Source organism: Myiozetetes cayanensis, unplaced genomic scaffold (assembly GCF_022539395.1).
Source record: "Myiozetetes cayanensis isolate MyiCay16 unplaced genomic scaffold, myiCay2020 scf5-8, whole genome shotgun sequence".
NCBI classification, from domain to species: domain Eukaryota; kingdom Metazoa; phylum Chordata; class Aves; order Passeriformes; family Tyrannidae; genus Myiozetetes; species Myiozetetes cayanensis.
In genome coordinates, this window is record NW_026087742.1 from 26,981,240 (window position 1) to 26,997,153 (window position 15,914).

General features: G+C 48.8%; 1 protein-coding gene across 1 annotated transcript; it reads right to left on the minus strand.

Moving 5' to 3' along the window:
• Positions 1 to 7,578: 7,578 nt before the first annotated feature.
• MLF2 (myeloid leukemia factor 2) lies at positions 7,579 to 14,290 on the minus strand. The gene is made up of 9 exons (XM_050332025.1): positions 14,227 to 14,290; positions 13,979 to 14,052; positions 11,965 to 12,091; positions 11,475 to 11,510; positions 10,033 to 10,086; positions 9,527 to 9,652; positions 9,053 to 9,212; positions 8,723 to 8,964; positions 7,579 to 8,170 (listed from the first exon to the last, which is right to left on the minus strand). Exons 2-8 carry the CDS (start codon positions 14,026 to 14,028, stop codon positions 8,786 to 8,788), a joined length of 732 nt encoding a protein of 243 aa, XP_050187982.1. The 5' UTR covers positions 14,029 to 14,052; positions 14,227 to 14,290; the 3' UTR covers positions 7,579 to 8,170; positions 8,723 to 8,785.
• Positions 14,291 to 15,914: the final 1,624 nt, after the last annotated feature.

Here is a 15,914-nt window from a genome sequence, read left to right on the forward strand (position 1 = left end):
GATTGTAGAAGACAAGGTATGGAGAAATGTCCATCCCAGCATGAGGACAGGAGACCTGCCAGCCCTAGTACAGAAAGTGTAACAACTCTTGCACAGTGGTTCATTGCAACCCCCTTTGGGTATCATACATGGGGCTTGCACATCTGTGTTCAGAAAAGGAAGGAGGTAGGACAGGACCTTAATGGCTCTGTCACTGATGTCTGACTTTGGCCAGCCACCTCCAGCTGCCCATGCATTCTTACTAAGAATTGAGGCTAATGATGGCAGTTCTTGTTGCACTCCTGGGGCACAGTTTCTTCTGGGGAGCTTGCTGCTCCCTTGAGAGCGGTGGAGGTGTCAGGCACTGTGGAAGTCTGCTGCAGTGCCTGTCTGTACCTGGTGAGAGGGGAGAAGCCTGACAGCAGGGCAGGCACCCTGCAGGACTTGTCTGAGGTTCTCCCCAACCTCCACTGCTCTGTGCTGAGGTACATTAAGAGGTAGAGATGGTCTTTGTGCTTAATGGCCCCCGGCTCAAAGAGGGACAACGTTTTGTTTACTGGGGTTGCTGAGGCCACCCTTGCCTCTGTTCTCCAAATGGCACCTGTGATGGGATGGTTTGGGATGAATGGATGGGCTGGTGTGCATTGAAATATCTGTCAAACATTACCAAGTCTCCTTTGTGCCAGGCAACACTGGCTGGGGGGCACCTCTTGTGACAGCCTGTCTGGGGTGACCAGGGAGGATGGCAGCCCTGCCTCTGCCCAGCAGCAGGGTACATGCCTGCTGCCTCCATCCTCCTGTGAGCTCCCAGTGCCAGCTGGGGTGTGGTGCTGGGGCATCCCACAGGCATTCTGCAGCGGTCATGGTGATGCCAGCCAGCCTGCATTCACCCGTCTGCAGGATGATCATGCAGCAGCGTGGTCCCCTGGAGCTTCCTGCAGGGATGCCTTGCCTCTGCCCCAGCAAGGCAGTGGTTCACTGCTCCTGTGAAGGCTTTTTTGGGTGTCTGGCAGTCTGGTCTGTTGGATGAACTGACACAGATGGATGAGTGTCCCGGTCTGCTTCCCACAGGTCTGTACCTTTGCACGAAGGCTCCCTGACAAGAGCAGCCACCGAGGGCTGTGCCTGCTGCTAGCCATGGCCGGACCATCCTTCCTGGGATGAGGCCCTGGCTGTGCACTCTAACAAAGAGCAAGGTAGAGTAGTCAGGAAAATCTCACAGTCCATGTCAGCTGCTGCAAATGCATCTCTCAGATCTCTGACGTCCTTCTTATCTCCTTTTTATGCCCTGGAATAGCTACTCATTTTCCTTCTGTGACCTCTTTCCCTTTTTGCCATCCTCTCCGTGGGTGTCTGTCTGTGTTTCCCCCTGCAGGGCTCTTTTTTCCTCGTCCCTTTTCCTATTACTAGTCCTTGCTTAGCTGAAATAAAAAACCCACCTGCTTTCTCTACTGGTTCCTCATGCACCCACCTTTTGGGTGTTTCTCTTTTGGCTGCTGCAGTTTTCCAGGAGCATCCCTGCTGGTGCAATGTTAAACTAGGCTGGACTTTTGTCTGCCTTCTCTGCTGGTGGCGGGCTTTGCCACTGCCAAGGAAAGGAGTTCATTTGCAAAAATTCTTTGTGCAATTATATTCATATTGTGATGAATTCAGTAGATGACAGCAAAATGTCAGTTGGATTGGAGAGCCATGACCCTTATACAGTAACAAGAGTGTTCAGAATTCCTGTGGCACTTGTGCATGTGTTAAAAGCAACCCTGCACCCTCCTGCTCTGAGGCACAAGTGAAGCCCTGGCCCCTTCGGATCAGGAGAAAATGTCTCTGGGAAGGTTTTGCCTCGTCTCCTGCAGGTTTCCTTGCGTCTGCCTCTGAAGTGTTTAGCACCGGTTTTGGGATGCAGGAAGATGATCTGTTTGATGGGAGCAAAAGCAAGAAGGATGCCCCTGGTGACCAAGTGTGATGCTTTACCAGTACTGTCTCATGATCCTTTGCGAAAGCTTCTGAAGTGCCAACCCCAAACTGGCTAATTTTATTGTCCCTACTTTCCAGCTTAAACGAATTCACAGCTAGTTTATATTCTCTTGTGCCTGTGCCAGTGCAGCTCTGGCTGAAGCTGTGCTTCCTCCCTGGTGTTTACATCCCTTGAGGACAGACTTCACTTTGCTTAACTAACCAAATCAGCCCCCTCATATGTACTGTGAGCTCTCCATACTCTCTTACTTGCTCTTCAAATAGAGTGCAAAAGTGCTCTTACTTGCTCTTCAAATTAAGCTTTCTTGGCTAGAAATGAGCACAGTTCTCTTCCACAGGTGAAGCCTGATCAGCATCTTGCACGGGGATAGTAGCACATACCTATAGCTACTAGAAATGCCTCCCAGATTGCCTCTCTTCTCCTCAGTGCCTCAGCAGGTGACTACAGTTATTAAATGATTCACTGGTGATCCAAAGTAATTCTTATTTTCTGCTGGTTATAATTGAAGAAGCTCCAGCTAAGGAAATCTTGATTTTAGGTCCTGTGTTCCCTTTTCTCTTTCACTTTGTGCTGGGTTTTTTTTTCTCTTTCACTTTGTATCTGGGTTTTATTTATTTACTAATGTATTTATTTTTTGCAATCTTTGTTCTCTTTTTCTCTCATTAGCGAGGGATGGATATTGTGAGGCTTCCAGCCTACTTCTGAACATTACTGCACCAGCAGTTGGAGATAGGTGTTCTTTTTATTCCTCTTCCTTTTATCGCCTTTTTCCCCCACCCTAAGCTTATATTAAGTGCCCTCAGGATTTAAAAGCCCAGTCAGATGTGAGGAGATAGTGGAAGTAATAACAACCTAAGTGGAGTCTCCCCATGGGAACATTTTTTGAAGTGTTGTCTTTAAAAAAGAAAATTCCCAGGAGGAAAAAAAAAAAAAGTTACATTTAAGACAGGGCTGAAAAATAAAATCAAGTCTTTTTTTAGGGTGTTTTGAAAAGTAGAAAAATGTTGCAAGTCAAACAAGTCAATTTTAACTTAGACCCTGTAGTGAGGTTTATTTTAAATCCTTTTGTTCTCCAGTGCATATTTGTTCCCCAAACAAACCATTGTGCCCACAGACAGTTCTGTTCCCCGCAGCTCACTCTGTGGTCCCACCTGCTTTGAAGTCCCTATCAAGTCACCAGGTCTCTTCTTCCCCTTCCCACCTTTCACTGCGGCCTAGCCCTGTGCCAGCCTGCTTTCCTCTCCTATTCATAGATTTTTGTAGCCCAAAGGGACAGGTATAGTCACATCGTTTGGCTTCTTGACTGGCCAAGAACTACCTCACCCTGTTCCTGTGCCCACTCTCCAGCTTCTCTTCGAGACACCCTATGAGGGTTTGGAGTGGCCAGAGCTGGAAAACCGAGGTGTGCTCTAATGTTCTCACATGAAGGTCTGCTTCTCGGCCCCAGTTCCATCGTGAGGTGGCCGCAGGTTTTCTGCTAGGTTGAAGAGCCCTCTACTGTCAGAAGCCTCATTCCCATATAGGAAATGCCAGTTCATGCTCCAGTGGAATGAACTCAGACACAGGAGTCTGGAGTTCATGTTATCCTGTAGTGTTTGTGTTTCAAGGCCTTGAGTCATCCTCCTTTCTTGAGTCTTCTTTGGTGTCCTTTTCGAAGTCCAACACCCAGATTTCACACAGTGGGTTCAGTACTGTGGCATAGGACAGAAATGTTACCTCGCTTCTTGGTGAACACAGGCTAATGCACCCAAGTGTAACCCAACCCCACAGATGAAGAATTATGCAAGGACCATTCATTTCCTCAATCATCTCTGAATCCCCTAACTCCTTTTGGAGTCCCTCCAGAGTTTCCAGAACACAGTCTTCCATCTTGAAAGAGCACAGACTACATTTATGTCCCTGGGTGAATGGCTTTTCTGCATTCAGTGCAGCCAAAAATACTTACTGTTTATAAATAAACACCACACCAATAGTTACCGACTGTTCTGCACATCGCATCCTTTTCCATCATTTATCACTTTCATTGTTCTTTGGGTCCTCTGAAAGCTTCAGCAGCACTGGTTTAATATCTTCTTTCAGATCATTAATCAAGTTACTAATGAGCATTACTTTCAGAAAAACATCCTACTGGAAATAATTTCATATTGTACAGTCTCTTTTCCCCCTCATTACTTGAAATCTATCAGTGAACTAAAATTTATAATATTGGCCCTTTTGTTGTTTCAATAACTACTAATTTATTTTACATCAGAGCATAGTCTTACATGGCTAGATAAGATGCCTCGTGCTGGTGTAACCTTTCACTTTGTGTTGCTGTAGTGCCTTTGTTAACCCAACCCATGATTTCATCAGAAATTATCATAGTTGTTGGACAGGAGCCACTCTGAGAAAATGAGATAAAAAAAAATTATAAGCACTGAGACACATATTTTTGTTTTTAAATTTAATGCATTTTCCATCTCTTATCTCGACTTAAAGTCAGTTTACCTGGTTTACAGTTGTGGATATAATTTAATTTTTTGTTTACAAATACTGGCACCAGGTTAACTTTCCCAGACTTCTTTTTCCCCAGTGTTCTACAATTCTCCCAGTATTTTACAATGCTATAAAAAGTACAGTGAAAGATGCACAGACCTTCAGGGCTACCAACAAAAACCTTTAAGGACAAAGATCCCACTAGCTCTAATTGGTTTTATTTTCATAATAAATTTTCAATTATGGAAAATTAAATATCAACAAACAAAACCTCCTAAGTTTCTGTTTTATTCGCGTGTAGCTAATGCATTCTTATCCAAGGTCATTCTATCAATCTTTCTACCAGTGTTTTCAGCCTCTCTCCACCTCATTCTACTCACTTCTCCCTCCCTCTGTCTCCTTAAAGCATGGTAGACCACTGTGTCTCACTTTAGGTGCCCTACTTGCTCCTTAGGAAGATCCAAGAAGTACCACAGAACTGCATTGATTTGGTGCTTCAACTAGTTCAATTTGAAAGTGACAGCTGTGGGAGAAGGAGCTAGAAGGGATTTTGTCTCCATTGGATAGATAAGGATGACTTGGAACCACAGCCTGTGCATCTGAAATAAACAGTTTGATTTTCATATTGGGAACATCCAACCTCCATCTCCATGCTGCTGGAACAGCTGTCAGACATTTCAGAAGTGTGACAAGAATCATCCCAGCCTTCCCTTCACCCCAGTACAGTAAATGGACTACTTTTAATGGGAAACCATTTCACTTGAAAATGTAACTGAAAGGAAAAAATTACCTTGATGTAGGTCTGGCCTAAACACCAATGTTAGAGTGGCTTAATGGGTGGGCTTGTTGATGGCACGGGTGTTCCTTGTTTTCAGGCAGCTCAGCTGGAGCACTGCTGCACATGCAGACTCTGGCACCTGCTTACAACAACGTGGAGCTCCTCACGGCTTGTCTAAAGACAGAGGAAGAGGAGCAGACCATTTGTTGTGCAATTCTCTGCGTGCTTCCGTTGGATTAATATGCTACATCAGCAATCAGCTAGGGAATTTTCATCAAACCAGGGTACTGGTGAAAGGAAGAGCCCCGAGCACAATTTGTAGTCACTCAGCAAAAGGCACCAGTGCCAGTGCGTATTACACCCACTGGAGTCCAGCTCTACCCCCTTTCTCCTTCCCTTCACATTCTCTCCTCGTCTCAGAAGTCTCTAAACGGCTGATCCAAAAGCACCACCATGACCAGATCAACGCCAGCCTGGGGCAGCTGAGGCCATTTCCTCAGCAGAAGCCAGAGCAGCAGGTAAAGAAGGTCCTCCTCTCCCTGAACTTCTTTTCCTTAGACCACCAGAGCCTTGTCACACCTGGAGAAGGCCAGGATCTTATAAATGACTGCACAGCAGTTAGCAGGGCTCAGGCAGCCAGGCAAAACACCCTCCCACTGCAGAGTGGAAGAGCACACAAGGGTCCTAAATCCAGGAGCAGGACGGCACCCAACAGGGTGCAGAGGCTGAATCCAGATAAAAGGATTTGGGATTAGGTCAAGATTAGGAAATCCACGCCCAAGGAGGAATGGATCCTCACAACTAAAGGTCAGTGTTAATCCTCACCACCCCTATGCCCACCTCTCTATTCTCTCAGACTTTGCCTCAAAGACTGGCCTGGCCCTCACAGCCAGTTACCACTACCTGTAAGCACCTTTCTGAGCTCAGCTGGTTCTTTGCTGGATCAAAACATCAGGTGCCGCTTCTTGCACTGGCTCAAGACTACCAGAGAGGAGGGCTGCTGTTCCAGTTTCTTCTTTCACAGTCTGACAACCCCAGGATGACTTGTCTTCCACAAAACCTCTCACAAACCCTGATTTTTTTTCTGTGTAGCTGCTCTTTTGGCCTTGCTCTCTTCACAGGGCCTGCTTTGACTATGCCATCTCCAGAAAGTCAGTCCACTTTTAGAGACAGCAGCCTTATTCCCCCCCCAATATTTACTTCCTTTCACTCTCCCAGGTGCTGCAGACCTCTCCAACTGCACTTGGACGTGGAGTCATCACCTTGAGACCAGGACTGAAAACTGGAGACTTCTTACATGGGCATGTAGTGACAGGACAAGGGTAAACAGCCTTAACCTGAAGGAGGGCAGGCTTAGATTGGGAAGAAATTCTTTACTGTGAGCGTGGTGAGGCACTGGAACAGATTGCCCAGAGAAGCTGTGGATGCCCCATCTTGGAAGTGTTCAAGACCAGGCTGGATGGAGCTCTGAGAAACCTGGTCCAGTGGAAGGTGTCCCTGCCCATGGCAGGAGGTTGGAACAAGATGATCTTTAAGATTTCTCCCAACCGAAACCATTCTATGATTCTGTGACTCCTACTGGGGCTTTCATGGGACAAAACAGCACAGCAAAGTCAGGGCAGAATCTGCCACTAGCAGTTCTGCCCTGCGCTTCCTTGAAGGGAACACGTGCAAACTCTGCCCTAAGCTTTCAGAGGGTGGATTCTGCATCCTTTTTCTAAGCAAAGTCAGTCCTCCCCTGGCAGGTGCCTGCCTCTCTGCTAGTGCCCACATACACAACATGGGGATACACAGCAAGATTCTGGAACACCACTTCCAAGTGTAAGCCACGCATCATTTCTTGCCCTCTATTCCAAATAAGCTGATGAAAAGGTTTGTGTAAGGGTGCATGGAAACTGGCCAGGAACCCAGGAGATCTTCCCTAGTCCTGTATTCCTAATGCCTCTCAAGTTTCACCTAATACTGAAGAAGTTAAGAAAAGGTCATTCGTAACGTCAGCCTCAGTTGCAGTGAAATAATAAGAAAATAATGGAAATATTCCCTGGAGGTGCAGGAACCCCAGAGGCCCAATTCAGGGCTGCACAGATGACCAGGCAGCAAGAAAGACCAACCAATTTCCCTTGAGTGCTCAGCAAAACTACAGCAATTAAAGGGTATTTCTTGCAAACTGTGGTTTCTTGGGTCTTCTTTCCATGTTGAGCATCATCTCACTGTGTGACTATACGGGAAGGATGTAAGGCTATTTTCTGTAAGAAAACAAAACCTTAAACACCAAGTCTCTTCTCAGCAATTTCCCAAGGATGTGGAAGAGGTTACTTAATTCCACAACAGGCACAATTAGGTCAGCTGAAGGTAAAGACTGCTCCAACAATCCTTTACAGTTTGTTTCTTTATTCAGTAAACATCTAGTTACAAGTTTCACAAATTAAAAAAGTGGGGGAGCTGATTGAAGAGGGGTCGGGGGGGGGGCCCACAGGCTGATCCAGCTTTTGTTCTGCTCCTCCCTTCTCTAATGCACACATCCTTCTCTGCTTATCCATAGATGCACCAAGGAGCAGGAGGGGAATCCAAGCCTCTGCCCTGGTGAGGGGACTGACAGGGGGTTCTAGCAGAATTCCCTCATAATCCTTTCACAGGGGACTAAACACAAACTTCAGAGCCAGCCCAACCCAGCACAGAAAGAGTGTAAAGGATGGAAGAGGCAAAGTGGCAGCTCCTCATGCCCGCCACTACTGGCAGAAAGAACAGAGCCATGGGACAGCAGAAAGGGAATGGGCAATTAATGTGTTCCTTGCACATCAGTGAGATTCCCCATGCCCCACTGCAGCACCCAAATGGGGCGAAAAAGAGCAATGCAGAAGATTAGTTGCTTTGTTTCAATTCTGAAGTGGGAGGGAGGTTAATACTAAATCTGAAGAGGGTCCAAGAGGTGCTTTGAAGGGGCTTCAGAGTTTCACTGTCTGTACCTGGGAGGAAGGGAAAGAGAAAACATAAAAAGAGTTAAGTGGTGTTTCGAAAGCAGCACAGAAGACAGAAAAACACATGTTTAAACCTGATGTGTAGACATCAAAAAAAGGGAAAAATGTCCCTTTTCAAACACTAGATCACATCCTAGTGAGCCCTATTCAAAACATACGAGAGCAGACACCAGCACTTACTTGTATTTCAATCTGGATGGACAGCAAACAGTTTCTATGTTCTATAAGTTCTATAAAATGACGGTATAAACACTCCACAGATTGCAATCCCACATCATGTCATACAATTTGAACCATCAGTTAAGGCTGATGCCACACATCTTTTGTTCATGACAAAGCTAACTTGAACAGCTTCCATCTTCCCATTCAGCACAGTAGTTTCTCAAAATTCACATCTTCCCCTGCTCTCTCCAAGTGGAAAAACCCATTTCCAACCGAAACCTCAAAACAATGTAAAACTGGGGCAAACAAAAAGAAATCCTGTGCCCAAGAGGCAACCATGCAGTGGGAGACGAGGAATAAAAGCTTGTTAAGACTTACAAGAGCCCGCAGGTAGATTTGGGGGTGGCCACGCTGCACCCCCCCACAAGGTCTGCTCTGAGTTCACCAGTCATACCGGCGGGACTGTCTGGAGGGAGAATCCTCAGGGCCCTGGATGGCGAGACGAGTCCCTTCAGCCCGACGGCCACCGCCACCTTCGTGACGCCGGTACTCCAGCCCCCGCTGCGGCCGGAAGCGGGATGTCTCTCGCCTCCACTCATCGTCAAACGCGGCTGCGTCGCCTGTGTAGGGAAAGAACAAGCGCAGATGGGGAGGAGCTGGGGAAGTAGCACCTGGCTTTGCTGGGAGGAGGACACGGGCACTGCTCACTTTCATCCATGTTGATGTAGTCCTGCCTCTCCTCCTGGTCACCCGTGCGATGGTTCCGGGACCGCTGCATGATGTGGGCCCTCTCCCTGATGTGGTGTCCAATTGACATTTGTTCCAGGCCACTGTCCGAGTCCCTTACAGTTCGTCTAGTCTCACGGATCTGGGGGCAGACTCCCATGTAGAATCAACACTTTCCTTCGTTCTCCCAGCCCCATACAGCACCCTGATTCCTGCCTGCAGTATTTCAGCCACCTTGCACTGCCACCACTCCCAGCACACCAAACACAACACAATGAAGACGGAAAAATGCATTCCCATCCCCTCCCAGCGGCATGGTTCAGTGAGTCACAAGAGCCACAATGTGCTCCTTGAGCTGCAACTGCGTGTTAAGCCAAAGTGCTGTGGGTGGCCACCCACAGAAGGCACCAAACAAAGCCCACCCACCCAGAGCAAAGCGAGCAGCCTCCTGCTTACCCCGCCGGGTGCTGAACGCGTCTCTGAGGTCTCCTGATAGACCTTGGGCCCATCACCCAGGTTGGAATAGGAGATGACGGTTGAGGAGGTAAATGTCTGGCAGTTAGCACCACTTGTCATATGCTCCTGCAAGAAGGAATGGAAGGGAAAAAGAGATGGCAGTTAATTCTCTCTGTAGGAAGTAGGAAGAAATTACTACAGGAAGAATATAATCCCCATGGGTCCATTTTTCTGGAGAATACATCTTCTTGTTAAAATTAATACTTGTTTCTTTCTAAACAAGTCTACTCCCACACTTCCTTCCTCACCCCTCTCTTCTTCCTGCACTCAGGAACAAGCTCTCTGTCACAGTCCCAGCGATGAAGCAAAGCTTACCACCTCTGCCATCTTGATAGCTGGGGCACAGCCCATACCAAGCAGCACAGCAAGATGGGAGACATTAGAGGGGGTGGCACGAGCACCCTCATTACTCCCTTCAATACAGAGGGTTTACGGAGGGTTCTTACCATGTTGCCAATCATGTCGTTCATCATCCCAAACATATCTATAAAGCCACCTGCCTGATAAAAAGCAACAGAGAAGACAAGAGTAGTTAGTTTGGAAAGAGACATGAGGAAAGAACAACAAAACTACCTTCAAGGGACAAAAACCTAAGAACAAGAACCTTGTCCTTTCTCCCTTTTTTTCAGTAGTGCAGAAGAAAGTCCCCAGAATTTGAGATTGCTGTTCTCTCCATTCTGTCAGGTTGCATTGCCCAAGTGTTCTGGCAAAGGCTGCTTTTTTAGTTTGGGTCCAACTACCAATGCACTAGGGTTTATGAGTGCAGGTACTCAGCAGAGTTAAGAGAAGAAATCTCGTTATGTGCACTAACAGTGATCTTAAGGAAGTTTCTGCTGACTGTATTCTTTCTAGCATAACAACAACTTGCTTATTTTCCCTACAAACACCTGCCTTTTCCATCCTGTAAACCTGAAGGCTGCAGTAACACACTGGGCCAGCAGGTCTCACGGGTTAATTGCGCAATATGTAAACAAAATTACGATGTCACTTCAAGCTTGCTGATTTCTCTTTTTTTGTTTCCTCGAGTAGCCTCTTGTTCTCATTTCCAGCAGAGCAGTACTCACATGCAAAGTTATTATGCTTTGATCTGTTTGCAGTCTTATTAATCCTTCTCTGAGCTACAAAAATTCCAGGATGCGGAAGTCTCTTTCATTAAGGCAATTCTGCAGTGTAAGACAGCTAAAGTTGCTGGAGCTGGAATAAGCTATTTCCACTGTATCATTTTAGTAGACGAGGGAGATCAGCAGGCTCCAAGCATGGTGTTCTCACGTACACACAGCCATTCTCATTCCAGTCCTGTTCAACTGAACTATTCTGTTGGCTTCTCCATCCGCCACCACTGGCAAAAGAAGTGCAATAACCACCTCCGCCTAGTCCTTCACTCGCATCCTCACAGTTCCTCCATTACCTCCAAACAGATCCGCAGCTTCTTTTCAGACATATGAGGTTATTAAGGGACCTCCTGCTCTTCCCGGATATTAACTGTCCCAATTCCCATGAAATACTGTGCTATAACAGCTTTATGGGTTTTCTCTGGTCAAGGTGCAAATACAACTTTCCCATATAAACAGAGTTAGAATCTCTCCTCTAAAACAGCTTGTGGACAAGATTAAAACATTAGAGGGAAACAAGGTAATGGTCTGAAGTCATAAAGCAACTCAATGACAGATCCAAGAGAAACCAGATGCTTCCAGTTTCAGTTCAATACTCTCTTCTGTATTCCATTTACTATAAATCTAGAGCTCATCCTGGTCTGCTCAGACCTCGCTACATGGTTCTGCTCAGATTGCTACATTTTAGTACTGGTTGCACACTGTACTGATGAATCTCAGTATAGAGCGACTACTTGGAAAACCTCTAATTTGACCCAGAAAACCAGAAAACTTACCATGCCGAGCATCCCAAAGGGTGAAACAGCTCCTGCCTGCCAGGACAACAGAAAAGCAGAACAGAGAATGACTTTGCAACAGCCAAACACCAGATCCTCATCAGAACACACTAATTCTCAGAAATGGAACTGGGAACACTCGGGCTCTACAAGCAGATCAAGACAGTGCCCCGTGGACTCGTGGTGCTCCAAATCATATCACCCCCAACAAACCAGGCATGAGGTAATGCTCCTAAATTTCTCCCAGTTACATTAATTCACATCCTTTAGAAATAACATATTTATTCCCTCACTCCCATCCAGCCTAGAATGCAGTTGCGTTCAACACGTGGAGCAAAGAGAAGGACCAGGGCACCATTGCTTTTAAAGATGAGTGCTGCACCCACCATCCATGTGAAGGCAAGGGGGGTGCCCGGCCCAGGAACAGTGGGAGATGGAAGCCAACAAGGCAGTTCCAGAAGTTCTACGCTGTACTCAGCCCCCCTTTTACCTGCATCCTGCGGCCAGCCTGACGAGCCCCTGGCGTGGTCCCATCAGTGATGCCAAGCAGTGGGCCGAACCCAAAACTTCCAGAGAGCATGCGGTTCATGTGCTGTCGGTGGATGGCAAAAGGATCCCTTTTGGAAGGGTTGAGAGAACAGTGGTGAGGACAAAGCCCCATATAATCCAGCCCTTGTGAATGCAAGTTTTTCTAACAAAACTATACATTCCTTTCCAGGCTGAAAATGGAGAATCCCGAGAATTCGTTGTTGTGCGTGGTGATCCTTGGGGCTGGAAGGGACTTCTGAATCCCATCTCATTTCTTGTAACAGAAGCTGTTATACCACAGAAGCCTTCTCAGGTACTAATTGCTGTCTGCTCAGAAACAGGCTGGTGTTCTGCTTCCTGTACTGCTTTGTGGAGTGAAGCACGACCAAGGCCATTCCAAAACCTCACTGCTCTAACAAATGAAGGCCACTTCTCAGACCTGCCACCATTTCACAGTCCTTTCCTCTTGTGCCAAAAAAACCCTCTACGTTAAGAGCTCTGCAAAACAGTCAAACCCTTCTAAAAGGTCAGTTCTTCATTTTGCAGGGAGCTGCACAAAGACTCTCCCGACTGCAAAGAGAGCATGAGATCCTATATATTGTCTTCTCACCCCTCCAACATACACGCATAAAAACACTCCAATGCAAGACTGAAACCTCCAGAATGGATTGTATGGCCTGACACCCCTGTGCCCCCATGAATCATCTCAACACCTGGTCAAGGGGTTGAGATCACATACAGCTTTTGCAGATTTGAGAAGGAAAGGGAACAACAACTGGGGTGCCTAACTGGTTTTCCCTTCTTTTGCAGCCTCCACTTTGAGGGCTGCACACATTCACACATGCCAGAGAAGGAAGAGGAAGAGGAGGGTAAGTAAAAACAGTCACAGATTACAGTGGCCACAGTAAAAAACTTCTGGGAAATACCATAGCTTTTTTCCTGCACATCTTATAGTCTGCAATTATCCCTCTTCAGCGTTAATAACCCCAACAGCAGAGACTGTTCCTTAGATCACAAAAGCACCTACTACAAACCAATACTTTTCTGTCTCTCCTGGAAGTGCTTCCCATAATAAAAGCTAGACTCATACCTGCCACATCAATGAGAGGAACACAGTCATCCTGTGACTAACTGGGACATCAAGATTTCCTCTCCTGCTAATGTGCTCACAGCCGATAAAATTCTTGCTTATTACCAATTCTATCAGCAAAAAAATTGACTACTCTTCTAAATATGTTAATTTCACAAAATTTCTAGTAGTGCAGTGCTTAACATAATCAAATTCTTCCTGTGTTAACAGTCTATTCCTTATCCGCTTTGGCAAGGACTGCCAACTTAGTGTCACTGCCAAAATTTATCAATAGCATCCAATTTCTGGACTGCGGACAGAAACAAAAACATTCAGTAAAAGGAATCCCAGGAAGAGTTCTTGGGACCTTTGTTAGATTTCAATACTAGTGTTTCAAAACCGCCCGTTGGCTTCTTTACTTTGTTCCTCACAACTTGACAACTGCTTCAGCAGTCTCCACCAGCTCCACTAATGAGTTCCTGTGCACAGCAGCAACAAACACTGGACGGAACAGCAGATTTTATCTACCGAACTGCAACCCTACTTTGCATAAGAAAAAGGAATCCTTGCGCAAAGAAACAGATTAGCTATTCCAGCCCTCTCCTCCTCTCAGACAGCGGCGATGCCTTTTGGCCTACTTTATTATGCTTCCCTCCAAGAGCACGCTCCAATATCACGGAAACGGGACCAGCGCGAACCAGGTTATTCCCCGCGCTGGCCCCTGGGAGGATGTTTGTGTTTGTCCCCAGACAGCTCCGCCGCAGCCCGGCAAGGCCTCTGCCCGCCTGTCCGGACGCGGGGGGAGCGCGCATCTGGCCCCGCGCCGATCCCGGGCAGGATCCCGCATCCCTCCCTCCCTCCCGCCGCTTCCCCTCCCCTCATCCTGAGGATGCCCTGCCCGACTCACATGGCAAACATGGGGTCCTCCGGCTCGCCATCCCTCATCAGCCGGAACATGCTTCCCTCGCTCGGGGGCGGCCTCTGCGGAGGGGAGAGGGCGGTGAGCACGGCCGGGGCCGAGGGCGGGGAGGGGCGGAGCGGCGGGACCGGCCCCCGCCCCGCCCCGCCCCGCCCCGCCGCCATCCCGGGCAGGTGACGGCAGCGCTCCCCGCCCCCGCGCCCTGCCCTGCCCGGCCCGGCCCAGCCCTGCCGTGCCTGGCGGTGGTGGCGGGCTTGGCGCTCCCGGTGGGCGCTCCCGGAGCCGCTGGGGCCGCTCACGCCTCCGCGCCCATCGCGCTCCGCACCGCTGCCCCCGCCGCGCCCGCACCGCGCATGCGCGCCCGCCCCGGGGGAGGGCGCGGGCGGGGAGGGGCCGCGCGGCACAGCGCCCCCTGGCGGCCCCCGCGGGGAGCGCCCCCGGCCGGGACCGTGAGGGTGGGACGGGAACAGAGGGGCCTCGGGGAAGCCTCACCGCCGCACGCCGCTGCCGCACCGGCGGGCAGGCTCTGATCTCTCCGGCGACCAGGGACAGGGAGCGGCCTGAAATTGTGTCAGGGGAGGTTTTGGTTGGATATTTGAAAATTCTTCACCTAGAGTGTGGTTGCGCGCTGGAACAGGCTCCCCCATGAAGTGGCCACAGCACCAAGCCTGACAGAGTTCAGGGATAGTTTGGACAATGCTCTCAGACACATGGTGTGATTCTTGGGGATGTCCTGTGCGGGGCCAGGAGCTGGACACGATGATCCTTGTGGGTCCCTTCCAACTCAGAATATTGTGTGATTCTGTGATAACCCCAGTGGCTGGGGGCCAGTTGGTTCCTGGCCAGAGTCGGCAGCAATGCCCGGCCGCTGCAGGGTCAGCACTCATCCCGGGCTTCCTCTGTGGTGTGGGCGTGTAGGAGGCACCGATGGAGCTGTTTCCCTGTGCTGAGAGCACGGACAGTGCACACACACCACTGCTCTGCCTGGCAGAAGCAAAGAGGGTATTTCGTAAGGCAGCTGTGGGTCACCACTGACCCTGGACAGCCACTGGGAACCACAGACAAAGTGCAGGTACTTGGTGTGTGGCACCTACAGCAGTAGTGGGGAATCTCCACAGATCACGGGGGAGGGTGACACCTCTGTCACCATCCCTGGGGAATGCTGGTTGCCTTGAGCTATCACCAGCTCCACTGGATTACAGGGAAGAGAGCAGACTGACTCATTCCAGCTCCAGCCCAGGGCTCGCTTCCTTAGTGGTGCTTCTGCTGACTGTCGCATCCGGCCCACTATGTGCAGGAGCCAGACTGAACCTGTGCCAGAGGACTGGAAATAGCAGGTTGCAAGATGTGGTTGAGAAATCAACCTCCTGAGTTGTGGCAGGAGCCATGTCCTTGGATTTCAGAGTCTGACAGAGGAAAATGACCCAATATCGTGCTTCACATGGTGGAATACATAGAGGGCTTGGCAATACTTGCTACAGCAAGTCTCGAAACTACGTGGTGTCCACAAAGAAGACCTCTTGCTGGAGGCTCATGTCTGTGTATGCAGAAGGCTCTTCAGAAATCCCCTGCTGTATTCTGGTGATTGGCTGAAACCAATGTCCACATCATGGAAGCTGCAGACAGCACAGTGGTGCGGGACTGTGAGGTGGACAGAGGTCCTATGGGCAGGGCATGGTCTAAGCAGGGCCAAAGTCCTTAGGCAGTGCTCCTTAGGGAGGCTGTTCATGGGTGAGCTGCTGAAACACCCTCCTGTCACCAGCTTAGAGCTCATCTGTGAGCACTGAAGTTCACATAGACCCTCTGCTAGTGCCGTCTCAGCCTCTCTGATGCTGCTTCTGCAGCCCTGAATCATCCTTCAGAGACTTCCAGTCTGGAAAACCTTTCCTGTCTGGTGAGTTTTATTTTCGCTCTGAGGCTCTCT